Source organism: Typopeltis vanoorti, chromosome 26 (assembly GCF_054136105.1).
Source record: "Typopeltis vanoorti isolate ZY-2024b chromosome 26, IOZ_Tvanoo_1.0, whole genome shotgun sequence".
Taxonomy (NCBI): Eukaryota; Metazoa; Arthropoda; class Arachnida; order Uropygi; family Thelyphonidae; genus Typopeltis; species Typopeltis vanoorti.
In genome coordinates, this window is record NC_143574.1 from 21,558,840 (window position 1) to 21,575,779 (window position 16,940).

The 16,940-nt window shown below is 37.1% G+C and overlaps 1 protein-coding gene across 1 annotated transcript in view; it reads left to right on the top strand.

Annotated features, from left to right (window-relative positions):
* The window catches only part of LOC150092398 (laminin subunit gamma-1-like), a 245,090-nt gene that overhangs the window by 180,518 nt on the left and 47,632 nt on the right, over window positions 1-16,940 (top strand). The window contains exons 16-19 of the mRNA XM_090415061.1: window positions 7,019-7,156; window positions 7,303-7,480; window positions 12,967-13,089; window positions 14,848-14,962. Of these exons, the coding sequence (XP_090271187.1) occupies window positions 7,019-7,156; window positions 7,303-7,480; window positions 12,967-13,089; window positions 14,848-14,962 (554 nt within the window). The remainder of the gene's footprint in view (window positions 1-7,018; window positions 7,157-7,302; window positions 7,481-12,966; window positions 13,090-14,847; window positions 14,963-16,940) is intronic.

The window sequence follows — 16,940 nt, forward strand, 5'->3', positions numbered from 1 at the left end:
GAACAAGATGGTGAGTGGCCTCTAGAATATTCCTTATGAGGATGGATTGAAGTAGATTTGTAGATTGCAGAAGTTGGTTGATAAGAGAAAAAGAAGGGATATGGTAGAAACATTTAAGTTTGCTTAAAGGGTTTTATAGGATAGATGCAGAGGAAATGTTTCAGCACTTGGTTAGAGGGACCAGAACAAGGAGTTATCCCTGGAAGTTGAATAAAGGCATGGTTAGTAGGAGTGTGAGGACTAGATTTTTTGCTTGGAGAGTTGTGAATGAGTGGAATAGGTGGCCAGAGTCAGTTGTGAGTGTTTTGCCTATTAATGGGTTCAAAGAGAGGTATGATAGGTTGTGTGGATAGATAGGGTCTCCTGCAATGAATCTTTAGACTCCATGAAGATACCTGTATTATAATAATAACAGCCTCTGATGTCATAATCAAATTCAAGATTCTCAATTCTTGTGCACCCACTGTTATGTATTTCCTAAGATAGTTGTGCCTCAAAAACTCGAGAAATCCATTCTCTTTGGTTACAGATGCTGTCTCTTCATTGCAATCTGTATTATCATAATATCAAATAGCCCATAATGATCACCCTTTTCTTATTATCTAAACCAGGGGTGGCCAACCTATGGCGCATGCGCCAAAAGTGGTGCATTGCATGATTAGAAGTGGTGCGCTGAACCCCAGAGAAAAATTTAAAAAAATTTGTATACGATTTATATAAACACACAATTAACCTACCACTGAATTCTAGAGTGCGCACTTATTATACTTGTTTGATCTTGAAGCAACGGACACCGGCAAATGCTGACAAGCGTCACCAGTTACTCAATCAGTTTACAGCTGACTTTCGTGTCATAACGTTTGATGAACTTCTGATTCGATGTGAGTGAGCAATTCTGTGTTTTCGAACTTTATGTTTTTATTAACAGTTCTTTAAGTTTAAGATAAGATTTCTGTTTTCATGAAGGCTTAATATAGTTCTGTAAATTTAAAACTAAATGTTTTCATTTTGAACGCGTATGTCAAGTTCTTGCCCTCTCCCCTAATTTGCTAATTACTAAAACCTGCAATTATTCGATGTATTTATATGTGTGTGTTTTTATGTTTTTTTTTAATACAATATCTTTCCTTTTTATTTACTTATAGTAGGTTTATTCCTAAAATTTAACTGATCATCAGCAAAGCTTTCGTAATGAGGATGTTTAGGTTGTGTGTGTGATGGCCAGCTGATCAACTGTTTTATGGCAGGAAGCGATCTCGTATTTCATTGGACATAATATATTACAAGAGAGAGAGAGACGAAAACTCTCTATGAAAAAAAATATGATTTTTAAACTTATAGAACTGTATTAGGCCTTCATGAAAACAGGAATCTTATCTAAAACTTGTAGAACTGTTTTTGAATGTTCATAATGTTTAAAACGATAAAATAATTTAAATAAATTATTTAATAATAAACTTTACTTTTTGAAATAATTTTTTTTACTGTCAGTTACCCAATACTTTGCAAAAGAAAATGAGCAGAAGAAAAACAAAAGGTGATAGCAAGCGCCACTTTAATGAACTGTGGGAAAATGTGGGAAATTTATTGTGGGTCCTTCAGGAAAACCGTTGTACATTATTTGTGAAAGCACTCTCTCAGATAATAGAAGACATGATCTTAACAGACACTATAGAAAACATCAAGCTGAATTAGAAGAAAAACCTAAGTTAGTTCCTGGGTCTGAGTTGCAGAAAGAATATGTGGTTAAGAAAAAGGAAGATATAAAAAAGAGACAAAATATATTTGTGAAACGAAGTTGTAAAAGTGTGGCAATGCTGGAGGTGTCTTATGAAATTGCCTTTGTGTTGGCTAAAAAGCACAAGCCTTTCTCTGATGGAGAGGACGTTGTTAAGCCTGTCTCGAAAAATTTGTAAAATGGCTTGGTGATAAGAATGTTGAAAGAAAAGTAAACCAAATTGCTCTGTCCAAACAAACAATTACAAGACGCATCGAAGAACTTTCCCATGATGTTACTGAGCAATTGAAAGACCATGTTCATGCTTGTTCTTTCTTTTCTTTAGCCTTGGATGAATCCGCTGACATATGTGATGTAGCCCAATTAAGCATTTTTATAAGAGGAATTGATGGTAATTTTAACATCTTTGAAGAACTTATCAGTCTTGAGTCACTTCATGGAAAAACCAGAAAAACCAGAGGGTCAGACATATTTGACAAAGTAAAGTCATGTCTAGAAAATAAACAACTAGATTCTAGTAAGCTCATCAGTGTTTGCACTGATGGAGCACCGTCAATGGTAGGTAGAGTTTCTGGGACTGTAACTTTACTTGAAAGGTTTTTAGGTCATTCTCTACTAAAGTATCACTGTATTATACATGAAGAATCTCTGTGTGGAAAAACTCTAAATTTGAAGCATGTTATGATACCAGTTGTAAAGTGCGTGTGAATAAAATTAGAGCAAGAGGGTTAAACAGAAGAGAATTCAGAGAATATTGTGAACTGCTAGATATGGAATATGGTGATCTCATCCTTCATTGTGAGGTGCGCTGGCTTTCTAAAGGACAAGTTCTCAGTAAATTTTGGAAGCTGAAAGAAAGTGTTCATAATTTTCTGGAAGAGAAGGATGTGCTGCATGAGGAAAAAGCCCTGTTGTGTGATGAGAAATGGCTATTTGATTTAGCATTTTTAGTTGATGTTACCAGCCACCTCAATGATCTAAATTTGAAACTGCAGGGCAAGAACAAATTGTTTCCTAGCTTAGTAAATGACACCAGTGCATTCAAAATGAAATTAAAACTGTCCATCTCCCAGTTAGAAAACGGAGATTTAAGTCAATTTCCACATTTAAAAGAACATAGTGAATCTGTTGAAGATAATGGCAACTTTACAGAATATACTGAGAAACTCAGATTATTGCAAGAGTCCTTTAACAGTCATTTTAGCAATTTTGCTAAAGAGGAAGACTGCATACTTGCATTTATAAATCCCTTTTCACTTACGGAACAAAAAATCTTGTGATGCCTAGTAACATACAAATGGAACTTACTGATCTCAAAACCAATTCTTTATTGTAAATGAAATTTTATGAACTTCCATCACTCCCAGATGCTTCTGATATAATTAAGTTCTGGCTATCGTTGCCCTGTGAACATTTTCCAGAACTGAGAAAATTTGCTCAGAGTTATATCTGTCGTTTTGGAACTACATACAGATGTGAACAAGCATTTTCATCAATGAAAATGATTAAGAACAAACCACGATCGAGACTGACTGATTCAAATTTGAAAAACTGTTGGATGCTTTCTGTAACTGATTTAACTCCAAAAATTACAAGCTTAACAAAAGCAAAGCAATTTCCAAAGTCTCAATAAAATAATTAATGTTTATCTTGTCTTTATATGAAATCCTTTTATTTAAAACTGTTAAATATATCCATATTACCATATTTTAAAAGGGCTGAAAAGTGGTATAAGTTTGTATGGCGCATCTTAACTAAAAAATGAAAAAAATTGACGCATGAACATTAAAAGGTTGCCCACCCCTGATCTAGACAACTTTGTTTATACATTTCCCAAACATTTCCTCCTGTTAACATCCACTTCACACCATATACTTCTTCAAAACCACTATTACTGTTTCTTCCTTGCATCTCCACCCTAGATGGGTAAAACTGTGCTATCATCAACAGCATTTCTTCCTTTCTGCCCTGTTTTCACAAAAAAAAAAAAAAAAAAAAACCCTACGTATCTTTCAATATCTATTCCTGTCAGAATCATTTTATTCTCATTCAACGACATCTCACATATTCCGACAATTTTTGGGCAAGTGAACTCTATCAATGCTACAATTTCATTTCCCTTATTTCCAATACTTCTGGCATTTGTAAAGTTACACACGAACTCATTTCTGGTTCTATAACAAGTTCCATTGACCCCAATTGACCCCAGTTCTTGAATATGACTTCTCCACCCCTCCTCCCCATCCATTTGTTTTGTCATCACTGATATTACACCTCTCCCCAGACCTAAATGTTACCTCCACATCCATGGCTGTCTTAATCCTGTTTTGCACACTCACACATTCACACCTGTAACCATCATATACACTTCTCACATAGTCTCTCTCTCTCTCTCTGTCCACTCTGACTCCCTCCCCCCTCTGCCCATTTCCTCATTTGTCTTGTGTTTTTTCTTTCTCATTATCTTCATTCATGCCACTCACCTCTCTATTCACAAACTCTCCTACCCCTACTCTCCTGCTCTTCCAAATCACTCCTTTCTTCCTCAGGTCTTCCATTCACTTTAGTTATTATTTTTTCTTGCAACAACAGTTTCTCCATCCATCCCTCAGATTCATCCCATATGTTACAAAACAAATTGCTTTCTCCTCACACAACTCTGCTACCATACCATTCGTAATTTTCATTTGACTTCTCAACCCATCATCACACCTACTACCTTATCTACCACACTGTTATCTTTAATTTTCCTCAACATTCTCCTGACACATATCATTACATTCTTCTTGTTACCAACAAAATCATTTGTGCCTATTACCATTACCAACTCTTTTGCTTGCTTACTCCTCATATCAAATGCTTCTATCACCCTGCTCATTCTTCCTCCCAGAAAACAAACCTTGTGCACATTTTCACTCACAACACCTCTAATCATTGAATTCTCCTGTGAATCATTCAATATCTCTTTCAAAAGGCCATCTTTCATCCCATTCTTCTTCACACTGCCATGCAAATCTGTAATTCTCCTCAGTTCATTCCTCATACATTTAATATCTTGCTCATCTTTACGAACTCTGCTTTCATCTCATCAATTAATTTCTCATTGCCATTTGTGCCAATTGCATTCTCACTACCCTGCATGTCCACTGTCTTACTTCCATAGTTACGTTCATCATTTCTTGCTCTTCCTCTTGCTCACTACTGCTTGTATTTAAAGACATCTCATAATCCATGATCATGTTACACATCCTGCACACTCACACCATCTCTCCTATTAATCCTCTCAACATAGATATCTTCAATCTCCCCTAAGCATATATATTGCACTTACAGCATCTCACTATTGTTAAAAAATCTATGCCACTTGCATTCATTGTTTACACCAATCTGTATCTCACCACCATTTTGTGCACTCTCAAAGCCATGCACAAGAAACACGAAGAATTTAATCAGTACACAATTTTAATCAAATTAAACACTGCCTACAGATCAGAGCTAACATAACTAAATTTAATTAACAGATTATTGATGTTGCTACTGAAATATAAAAGTTTAACTTATCTTTCCACAGTTCTCTCAAAGAAAAACTTATTTTTGCCACCTAGTGGCCTACTTGCAGTCGGTGGGGGTACACCTACTTTTATCATGTACAAGTAGCTCATGCATTCTCATTGCTGAGTCTTCCAGTTTTTTTCTTCTACTTTTTTTGAATTTGAAAATCATACTGAAGATTCTCTAGACACTAGGGCATTATATGCTAAATAAAGTCTTGCATTATTAATAAACCCATAGTTGGTCATTATTTATTTATTTTAATGTCTTACATTCCCATTCATCTTGTTATGATTATCTTGTTAATATTATTAGTATTAGTATTACTTCCAAGCCTTCATGGAGGCCGAAGATTCATTGCTGGAGGTTGCTTTCACAAACATTCATTGCTTTCACAAACCACAACTATCATACCATGTGACTTGAATCATGGCACATGGCCTTGAATCATTAAATGTTGGAGCACTCATCACCTATTCTGGCAGTGTATTCCACTCATTAACCAACCACCTGCCAAGTAATAAATCTCCTTTTCACTTCTTTACCCACATAACTCCCTTTGTACAGTTTCCAGGTATGACCTCTCATTCTTGCATCATCTATTAACCTAGGTAATTATTCCCCTGTATCTAGTTTATGTGCTCCTCTTACTAACTTATATGTCTCAATCACTCTTCCTTCTCCTCCTCTTATCTGCCAAGCTCTGAAGGCCACATTCCCTTAATCTATCCTCATACTCAATATTCCAGAGGCTTGAGACAGTCTTAGTTATTTGCCTCTGCGCTCTCTCTCTCTCTCCCCCACCAATGTTTCCTTATCACCAATATTGGAGTGTTGTCACCAGTTATCACCAATTGTAATTCAGAAGCAGAGTAAATATCTTGAATCTATCAAGATAATTATCTTAGACAGCATGCATTGAAGGTCATGCAAGTTTTTAGTATTGAATTTGTTGATGGCATTGGAGGATGTAGTTGTGAATGGGATATCAACACTCCAACTAGCTGGTGAGCGTGATCATGAGTTATTCACTTTGGAGGATACATTTGGAACTATAGAGCAAGTGATTATGAAATATTCTGTAGTCAGCATACATCAATAACATGAGACTATAAACTGTGAGGGAAAGAGATGGAGAGCACATTGGAATTAAACACCTCTAAAGGAAGCACTGAAAAACTGTATAGTAAAAAAAAAAAAAAAAAAAGAGTTAGGCAAATAAAATTAGGAATGAAATGGACATTTATCCATTTCATTGTTTCATTTTCATTTAATTTCACTGTTCATCCATTTCATTAAATGGATGAACAGTGAAATGAAACAGGTACTGTGGAAAAAGAAGTTGTTATGAAAGAGATAAGATAACAGGCAGTCCATGAGGGGTGTAAGCTGCAAGTAGAAAAGTGACAAATGGTAAGGAAAGAAAATGCACACTGTGAGGGAAGATTGGTCATATTCAGGCCAAAGAAAGTCCAAGGGATTCCTTTATTTTTGTGCTGCATGGTTAGTAAAAGGAGGGATGATTAGATGGGTGACATTGTTTGATGGTCATGGCAACAAAATGATTGCTGCACAGAATATAGAACTTCTATGATGAACTTATTGACTCCATGGAGGTATATTAATAATGATGTTATTATTGAAAATAGAATTATTTATTTTCTTAGTTGACACAATTCAAAATATGTTGGAAGGAGTATAAGATTTAGTCATTTATTTTACCCACAGACAAGAAAAAGATGCAGCTTTGATTGAAGGTGTTGCTGATAAAGCCCTCAATACCTCATCTGAAGCTTATCAGTTGGCTAGAGATGCTATTGATTCTCAGGAGAAACTCAGCGGTGATGTGTACAAGCTAGTAAAGAAGTAAGTAATAAGATAATCATTTGAAGAATTTCACAGATATATATACTACTATCACCTAATCTTATATTGCTGATTTATTTATTTTATATTTAGACAATTACTGAATCGTGTGCAGTCTACTTTGTAATTGTTTTTCCATTCTTTAGATCTGATGATATTGCAGACTTCATGGAACGTACAAAAAAATTATCCAATGATGCTCAGGTGGAGGCAAAAGATGCTTATGAGAATTCTTTAGATATTTATACTGATTCGAATTCTGTTATTATCCCTGAAGTTGATGATAGAGCATTTAAAGAAGATGCAGCTAGGATTGCTGGAGAGGTAAGTGGATTTGGATGACTTTGTAATAATTCCAGTATGGAAATATTTGAAAATAAGTAAATTTTACACTTCAGTATTTTTATAATCACTGTAAAAAAATATACCAGATATGCTGATTTATGTAATGTTTTGATAATTATTTAATTTTAGGCAAGACAGAGTAAGTAGTCTATAAAATAAATATTATGTGTTCTCATTAAGCACAACTAATTACTGGATATCAGGAATTGAAGCTTTCACTTTTATTTCACTTTGAAATATCATTCCAGTTTAACTCTAAATGGAAAACTGTTCCATTTTAAATCTTATAATTCAAAAACCTCTAAATGAAAGTTCTAGTCTTTCTTTTTTAACTTTATATATCTATAAATTTTAAATGATATACTCTCTGGCTATTAAATTATTTAAGGAATATAAAACGTATACTGGAATATTAATTAAAAGAAACTTTAATAAATACCTCCTATATTTCAGCAACATCACATTGCCATCTTCATGGGAACATACAACTATGATACATGCATGCATGCACTACACAAAGCAAATGAAGCAGAAGACAGAAAACTACTGTTGTTCCTAGAATCCTAAAGGTGCCTCCTAGCAGGCTATATTGGGTTGTCTTGGCTGTTGGGCTGAAGTTCTAAAGATGCATGCTTCCCAAATTTAGGGCAACTTCCAAAGGTCGTGGTTCAGCGTGTTGGAAAGCTCTTTCTCTAGTGCCCAAATAGCTTTGTTTATATCGGCTAGGAGAACGTGCGGAGCTTTAATTTGCTCTCATAGTAGGGTGAAGCTAGCATTGTTATAAATGTGGAGAGCCTTCTGTGAAGAGAAACGGTTCTTAAATTTTACACAATTTTTTGGACGATTCTCTACGATATCTCGTGCGCTTCGGCAGCAAAAAAATTTGAAAAGGTACGAAGTCGGCATATCAAAAAATTTGAGAACTTGAAAAAGGACTTTACAACCAAATGTCAACAACCACTCAATACTGTAATCAACCTTTCTTCCATTACTTTGAAGCCTGAGGCACTCAACGCACTGCACGTGGCCACAATATTGCCATATCTCCTAAAAGAATACCTGCCAAAGAAATAATGATTCAGATAGAACGTGGTATCTGCAATCTTCCAAACCATATCGCCAACAATATCAGACTGGATGTAGCTGGTGTTCTCACCAAAGCAAGACCACCAAAAGCCAACCTGTCCAAAGGAGAATATAAAGCTCTACAAGAAATGAAGAAAAACAAAGAAATAGTAATCACCAAAGCGGATAAGGGAAATGCCACTGTGGTTCTCAACCAAACCAACTACACAGGTAAGCTTAATGCTTTATTTAGATTGGGCTACCTACCTCCCTATTGAGTATAATCCCACCAGCTTCCAAGTTAGAACACTCCAAAGACTCCTTAAGAAGGTTACTTCTTGGCCTGTGGAAGTTACCAGCAAACTAAAACCTTTTAACTCTAAACCCACCGAATATATGGACTTCCAAAAAATACATAAACAAAATGTGTCATTATGTCCCATAATGGATGGCATTGATTCCCCCACATACAAATTAGTCAGACATTTAGCTAAAGCGCTCACACACTATACTGGCAATACACCATCACACATAAAAAAACTCTGCCCACTTCAAAGCCAGTATAGAAAACTTCTCACTCCAACATACTGACATAATGGTCAGTTTGGACGTCTCCTCCCTATTCACAAATGTCCCACTCAAGGAAACCTTAGAGCTCATCCAAACTAAATTTCCTCCCAATATCTCAGCCCTATTTCTGTTCACAATGAACTCAGGCTATTTTGTTTGTCAAGGAAAATTCTACAAACAGATAGAGGGGACAGCCATGGGTTCACCACTTTCCCCACCCCTGGCCAACTTCTTTATGGAGACTTTTGAAGAGAAAGCCTTAAACTCAGCCCCACAAAAACCCACTCTTTGGCTTCGCTATGTTGATAATGTGTTTACGATTTGGCCACATGGCTCAGATACACTCCACTCCTTCTTAACACACTTAAACAACCAACACCCCAGAATCCAGTTCACCTTGGAAAAAGAGGAAAATAACAGTCTCCCTTTCCTAGCCACTAATCACTCGCCAGCCTGATGGATCCTTGGTTTTTCTCTATTTACAGAGAACCCATCCATACAGGCAGATACATTCACTAGCAATCCCGCCCCCCCCTCCTCACAATAATATGGGGTTATAAAAACACTATATGACAGGGGAAAATTAATCTGTTCAGATGACAATGCCCTAACCACTGAACTAAACCACATCCTTAACACTTTCTTAGCCAGGGGCTACACCCCCCCCCCCCTTCATAATAAAGATTACACTAAATCCATCACCATTCCCTATATCCGGGGCACCTCTGAGAAGTTAACCAAAATCTTAAAAAAATATGACCTGACTTCTTGTTTAAAACCATATAAAAAATTGGCATCCCTTATCTGCTCCACCAAGGACCAACCACTTCCCCTAGACCTACCTTGGGTATACCAGGTCCCTTGCAGCTGTAAACTGTCCTACTTTGGTCAAACAGGCAGGATAGCAAATGTCAGGATTTCGGAACACAAAGACTACATCCAGTTTCACCAGTACAGTCATCTGGGCTTGCAGACCATGCTCTGGATACCTGGCACAGAATATGTTGGAAAAAAGCCACGTTAATACACCGCAGCAAATTTAAATATGAAAGATGATTCATGGAATCAGTCTTAGCTCTAAAAAAACTTACCAAACCTCAACAAATTTGGGCATGAGACTTCCCCAAATTTGGAAAGCATGCATCTTGAGAACTTCAGCCCGACAGCAAAACAACCCAATATAGCTTGCTAGGGAGCACCTTTAGGACTCTAGGAACAACAGTAGTTTTCTGTCTTCTGCTTCATTTGCTTTGTGTAGTGCATGTGTCATAGTTGTATGTTCCCATGAAGATGGCAATGTGATGTTGCTGAAATATAGGAGGTATTTATTAAAGTTTCTTTTAATTAATATTCCAGTATACATTGTATTACTAAATCACTTAAGGAATTGACAATGCAGATACGAATATAAATTAAATTACACTTTAATAAATATTTCCAATATTTTGGCAACGTCACGTTACCATCTTCAAAAGGAATTTACAAAAAAGGCACTTGCATGTAGGCACTACAACACAGTAACTGAGAATGAAGCTATTGTTCTCGTAAAAGTCCTGATGATACCCCCTAGCGGGCTAAGTGGCTGTTGGGCTGAAGGTCTGCTGATGTAAGCCTTCCAAATTTGGGGCAGTCTCATACAACCAAATTTGTTGAGATTTGGAGAGTTTCTTAGGGCTGAGGCTGATTCCATAAATTGCCATTCGAATTTGTATTTGCTACGGTGTATTACTGTAGCTTTCTTCCCCCGTATTCTGTGCTTTGTATCCAGAGCATGGTCTGCAAGACCAGAATAGCTGTACTTGTGAAAACGGATGTAGTCCTTGTGTTCCGAAATTCTGATATTTACTGTCCTGCCTGTTTGGCCAAAGTAAGACAGTTTTTTACAGCTGCAAGGGACCTGGTATACACCAGGTAGGTCTAGGGGAAGTGGTTGGTCTTTAGTGGAGCAGATAAGGGATGCTAATTTTCTGTATGGTCTGTAACATACAGAAAATTGGCTGAGAAAGTGTTGAGGATGTGATTTAGTTCAGTGTTTAGGGCCATGTCGTTAGAACAGGTTTAGTTTAACCCTGTTGTATAGTGTTTACACCACTCCATATTATTGTGGGGGGGGGGATTGCTAACGAATGTATCTGCCTGTATTGGTGGGTTTTCTGTAAATAGAGAAAACCAAGGATCCATCAGGCTGGCGAGTGATTAGAGTGTCTAGGAAAGGGAGACTGTTGTTTTCCTCTTTTTCCAAGGTGAACTGGATTCACCTTCTGGGATGTTGGCTGTTTAAGTGTGTTAAGAAGGAGTGGAGTGTATCTGAGCCATGTGGCCAAACTGCAAACACATCTCGTATCAAAGCCAAAGAGTGGGTTTTTGTGGGGCTGAGTTTAAGGCTTTCTCTTCAACTGTCCCCTCTATCTGTTTGTAGAATTTTCCTTGCCAAACGAAATAGCCTGAGTTCATTGTAAACTGAAATAGGGCTGAGATATTGGGAGGAAATTTAGTTTGGATGAGCTCTAAGGTTTCCTTGAGTTGGACATTTGTGAATAGAGAGGAGACGTCCAAACTGACCATTATGTCAGTATGTTGGAGTGAGAGGTTTTCTATACTGGCTTTGAAGTGGGCAGAGTTTTTTATGTGTGATGGTGTATTGCCAGTATAGTGTGTGAGCGCTTTGGCTAAATGTGTGACTAATTTGTGTGTGTGTAGGGAATCAATGCCATCCACTATAGGACATAATGGCACATTTTCTTTATGTATTTTTGGGAGTCCATAAAATACGGGGGGTGGGGAGGTTATAGTGTTAAACAGCTTTAATCTGTTGGTAACTTCTACAGGCCAAGAAGTGACTTTCTTAAGGAGCCTGTGAAGTTTTCTGATTTGTGAGTTGCTGGGATTGTATTCGATAGGGAGGTAAGTAGTCCGATCTAATAGAAGAGCATTAAGCTTACCTGTGTAGTCCTTTTGGTTAAGTACTACAGTTGCATTCCCTTATCCACTTTGGTGGTAACTATTTCTTTATTATTCCTCATTTCCTGCGGAGCTTTATATTCCTTGTTGGATATGTTGGTTTTTGGTGTTCTTGCTTTGGAGAGGACACGAGCTACATCCAGTCTTACGATTTGATTCAGAAGGAGGCGGATTTCGCGTTCGATCTGGATCATAATATCCTCACTAGGTATTTTTCTGGGAGCAATGGCAAAGTTGTGGCCACGTGATAGCGCGTTGGTTGCTTCAGGGTGACTAAAGAAAGGTTGATTACAGTGTTGGTAGGAAGTTTTTTTTTTTTTTTTTATATTTTACTTTGAATTCCAGTTGGGTTTTCTGCTGCTACTTTATGCTACCTTGATATGATTCCAGATGTTTTCAATATTTTCATTCTCCTCTGGTTGTATATTTTTCAATTTCTGTTTTAATTCACATGCATATTTTCTTTTCTCTTCTGTTATATCTAGTTTGTGAATATTATATCTCACTTGATTTGTATATGCTGAAAAATATTACTATTTATTTTTATCTTAAGTATGGCACCAACTAGAAAATGGTCACTATCACACTCTGCTTCTCTGAAGCTCCAGATATTCTGAATGCAATTTCTATGTCTTTTACTTATTACGATATGGTCTTTTTGATTGAATGTATGACCATCAGTAGATTTCCATGTTTCATTACATTTCATTTCATGTTCCATTATATTATATTACTAATAACAATTTCCTTATCTACAAAAGAAGTTTTGTGGACCTGATGAATTAATGGTGGATTAATAGTGAGATAAAATGGAACAATAAAACACTGTTTAGATGGATGTTTTTGATACAGAATAAAACTTTTTATAGGCTAGGAGGATCAGAGGTGAAGCAGATGATGTTATCCACAACAACAAAAATTTATTGGAAAGTGCAGATATGAAGATAAAAGATGCCAGTGATCTGTTGGAGGAATCAATAAGACAGCAGCAAGTAAGCACATTTTATTTAAATAACCTAAATTGACATTACTATGTTTGACTTCTTAACTAATTTTCAGGGAGAAAGTTGCCCAAAGTACCCAACTTTTTTTTTTTTCTGTCACACAATCATGATACTCATGCACCATCCCACCAGTAAGAATCTAAATTCCATCTTAACCCATGCCAAAAACACAAAATAAGTGAATGGAAGTTGCCATGTGAGTAGTATGGCCATTCTAATTCATATACGAATAACCATATAAGTATTTTCACATTCATATTCTAATTCATATAGGAATAACCATATAAGTAAAGTTACACGAGCAGTAGATGAGGGAAAGGCAAATACTGCCATTTTCTTGGATTTAGCGAAGGCAATTGACAGGGTGCACATGATAAGCTGATATTTATGTTGCAGCACATGGGTTTGGATGTCAGGTTTGTCAACTGGATTCAGGATTGGCTGTCCGATGGGTATCAGAGAGTTGTGTATGGTGGGGCTGTTTCAAGGAGGCAGAAGATTACAAGTGGGATCCTACAGGGCTCAGTACTGGAACCTTTATATTAAGGACATTGTCAGTGGATTGCAGGAGGATATTTAGTTGTTTGCGGATGATGTGATGCAGGGAAGGGTTATTAGTAATAGTGCAGATGTGGTAGCCTTGCAAGAGAATTTGAATAAGCTAGATAGATGGGCAAATGAATGGGGTGTCGGTTTAATGCAGCAAAATGTAAGGTCTTGAGGTTTGGGACAAATCGATGGGACACTGAATACTTTTTTGGAGGAGTTGTACTGGAGGAAGTAGGGGAGACAAGAGATCTGGGGTTAATGATTGATAGAAACCTGAAATTCAGGGGACATATTGCAAAGGTGGCGAAGGTAACACAGAGAATTGCTACAATAATGAGAAGGATGCTGACCTGCAGAGATAAAAGAGTTATCATTCCATTGTATAAGACCCTGATCAGACCACACTTAGACTATTGTTCTCAGATTTGGTCCCCAGGATTTGAAGGGGATAAATTAACTGTGGAAAGGGTACAGAGGCAGATAACAAAGATGGTTTCAGGACTGTACAATGTTAGTTATGAGGATCGGCTGAGGGAATGTGGACTGCAGAGTTTGGTGGATAGAAGAAGGAGAGGTGATATGATTGAGACTTTTAAACTGTTGTAAGGTGGTTACAGGGTTGACACTGGGGAGTTCTTTCGCTTGGTTGAACAGTGGGAAGGAGTGATGACAAGGGGTCATCCCTGAAAGTTACGAAAGGAAACTGTGAGCAAGAGGGCGAGGAGTGGTTTCTTTGCATAGAGGGTGGTTGAACCACCATGGAATGCATTGCCTGATGGAGTTAAGGAGTGGTATGATAGACTTTGTGTTTCTTAGTGGAGACCTCCCCTCAATGAGTCTTGATAGACTTTGTGTTTCTTAGGAAGGACCTCCCACAATGAGTCTTTTGAATGCATGGAAGCCTAGATAATAATAATAATAATAATGAATTTGAGCATTTATAAATTCTAATCAGAAGATCGAGAGTCAGAAAAGAGATTTGACTATATATGATGATGAAACCGAAGAACAAATTTGTAAAGACTTTCAACAGTTTAAAAGTCTCAGTCAAGATGGAAATATGAAAATGATATAGCTTATTCATACATTTTACACTATAAAAGATATGAAAAAGTTACATATAAAAACTTCTCTTCATATTCTTTGAAGAATATCTGAAAATTAATATGACATAAATATAATTGTATATTTCAATAGATTACTGATGAAATGCTAGCTGATACAGATGCAGCACTGGCAAAAGCCAATGATGCCGTTGCAGCTGGTGATAAAATATTGGCTGATGCTCAAAATACATTGCAGACCTTGAAAGGTATTTATATCTTCTTTATTGTTATTATCATTATTGTTATTGTTATTGACCTTCTATGAGGGTGGTCATGTGAGCAATATTAGGTAGCATGTTTAGATTCTGGTCACTTCTTATGGACAGAAGATCTGAGCAATGTAATTTGCTTTAATTTTCTTGAAAATCCATAATGATGACATTATTGATTTCAGGGGTGTGTTTTAATTGTATATCATATAACAATATTTCCAGTATAATTCCAAAGAATATTTGAATGCAGGCCAGTAAAAATAGCACAATTGAGGCTATGTAGTATGAGATTGAGGCCAGCAGAACAAAATATACATTTCGGTGCTGCTATAGACCAGGGAATGGAATAGACGATGGAGATAGTATGCACTGGCAAATAGACTCAAAGAGTGGAGAACAGGTAATTATTATGGGGGATTGCAACTATGGTAACATTGATTGGAAGGAGTAGAGAACACATGGAAGGAAGGGATTTGAACGCAGATGGTCCAAGATTTTTTGTCCTTTTATAAGTTTGTCCAACGGAACACTCGTCCACATTGGACGAAATGTCGTCGGACATTTTCTCCAATCTCAACTTGTCCGGTCGGACATTTCGTCTAATCTCAATTCTCTGTAGAACTTCTCCACCATTGATCCTATAACAACCCCTTACCAACTTGTAGGTGTCTATCATATCTCCCCTCTTCCTTCTCTCCACTAGATTCTGCAAATTACATCTTTTCAATCTTTCCTCATACTCAACATTCCAGATGTCAGAAACTACCTTAGTCAGTCGCCTTTGGACCCTTAACAACATCTCTTCATCCTTCTAAAAACCAGGTGACCAAATCTGGGCACAGTAGTCCATGTGTGGCCTAATCAAAGCCTTATACAATGGAACAAGAATCTCCCTACTTCTGCACGTCAGTGTCCTCCGCATCATTCCCAGAAGTCTTTGTGTTGTCTTCACAATTTTGGCGATGTATCCCCTAAATTTTAGATCCTTATCCACTATCACCCCCAGATCTTTTATTTCCTCTATTTCCAACAATATATTCTCACCAAGCATAAATTCTGCATCCCATCTTTGTTTTCCAAATTTTAAAACCTTACATTTTGCAACATTGAACTCGCATCCCCATTTGCTTGCCCAATCACTCAATTTATTCAAGTCTTCTTGCAAGGCCACAACATCTTCACTACTCTTTATGGTTCGTCCCAACTTTGCATCATCTGCAAACAACTGAATATCTCCATCCAAATCTTTGCCAATATCATTAATATACAAGTTAAATAGTAATGGCCCTAAAACAGACCCCTGAGGCACTGCACTAGTGACTTTTCCTGGATATTGCACCCCCATACACAACTTGTTGATACCTATCAGATAGCCAGTCTCCAATCCAATGCACTAATCTAATATCCAACCCCATCTGCTCTAGTTTGACTGTCAACTTATCATGAGGTACTCTATGAAAAGCTTTTGCAAAATCCAAGTATATTACTGTGTATCCTTCTCCTCTGTCCAAGGAAGCAGTCACTTTATTGTAATAAGTAAGTAGATTACTAAAACATGACCTCCCTTTAGCAAATCCATGCTGTCCATCAAAGATTATACCATTGTTGTCAACCCAACTCTGGATCCTAGTTCTCACAAGCTTCTCCAACAACTTAACCACAACACCTGACACACAGATAGGCCTATAGTTTGATGCTTGAGTTCGATCACCTCCTTTATGAAGTGGCACAATCTTGCCCTCCTTCCACTCTTTAGGAACTTGACCAAGTGCAAGACTTGTATTAAAAAAATATGTCAAGGCAGGTGTCAACTCTCTGGCACATTCCTTCAGAATACGCGGTGATATATTATCAAGTCCCACAGCCTTATTTACATCTAGTTTACTCAACTCCCCAAACACCTCTTGCTCACTTACGGTCAGTCTCTCCTCCCCATCATCAACTGCTCTTAATCTCTCCATGAAGTCACATT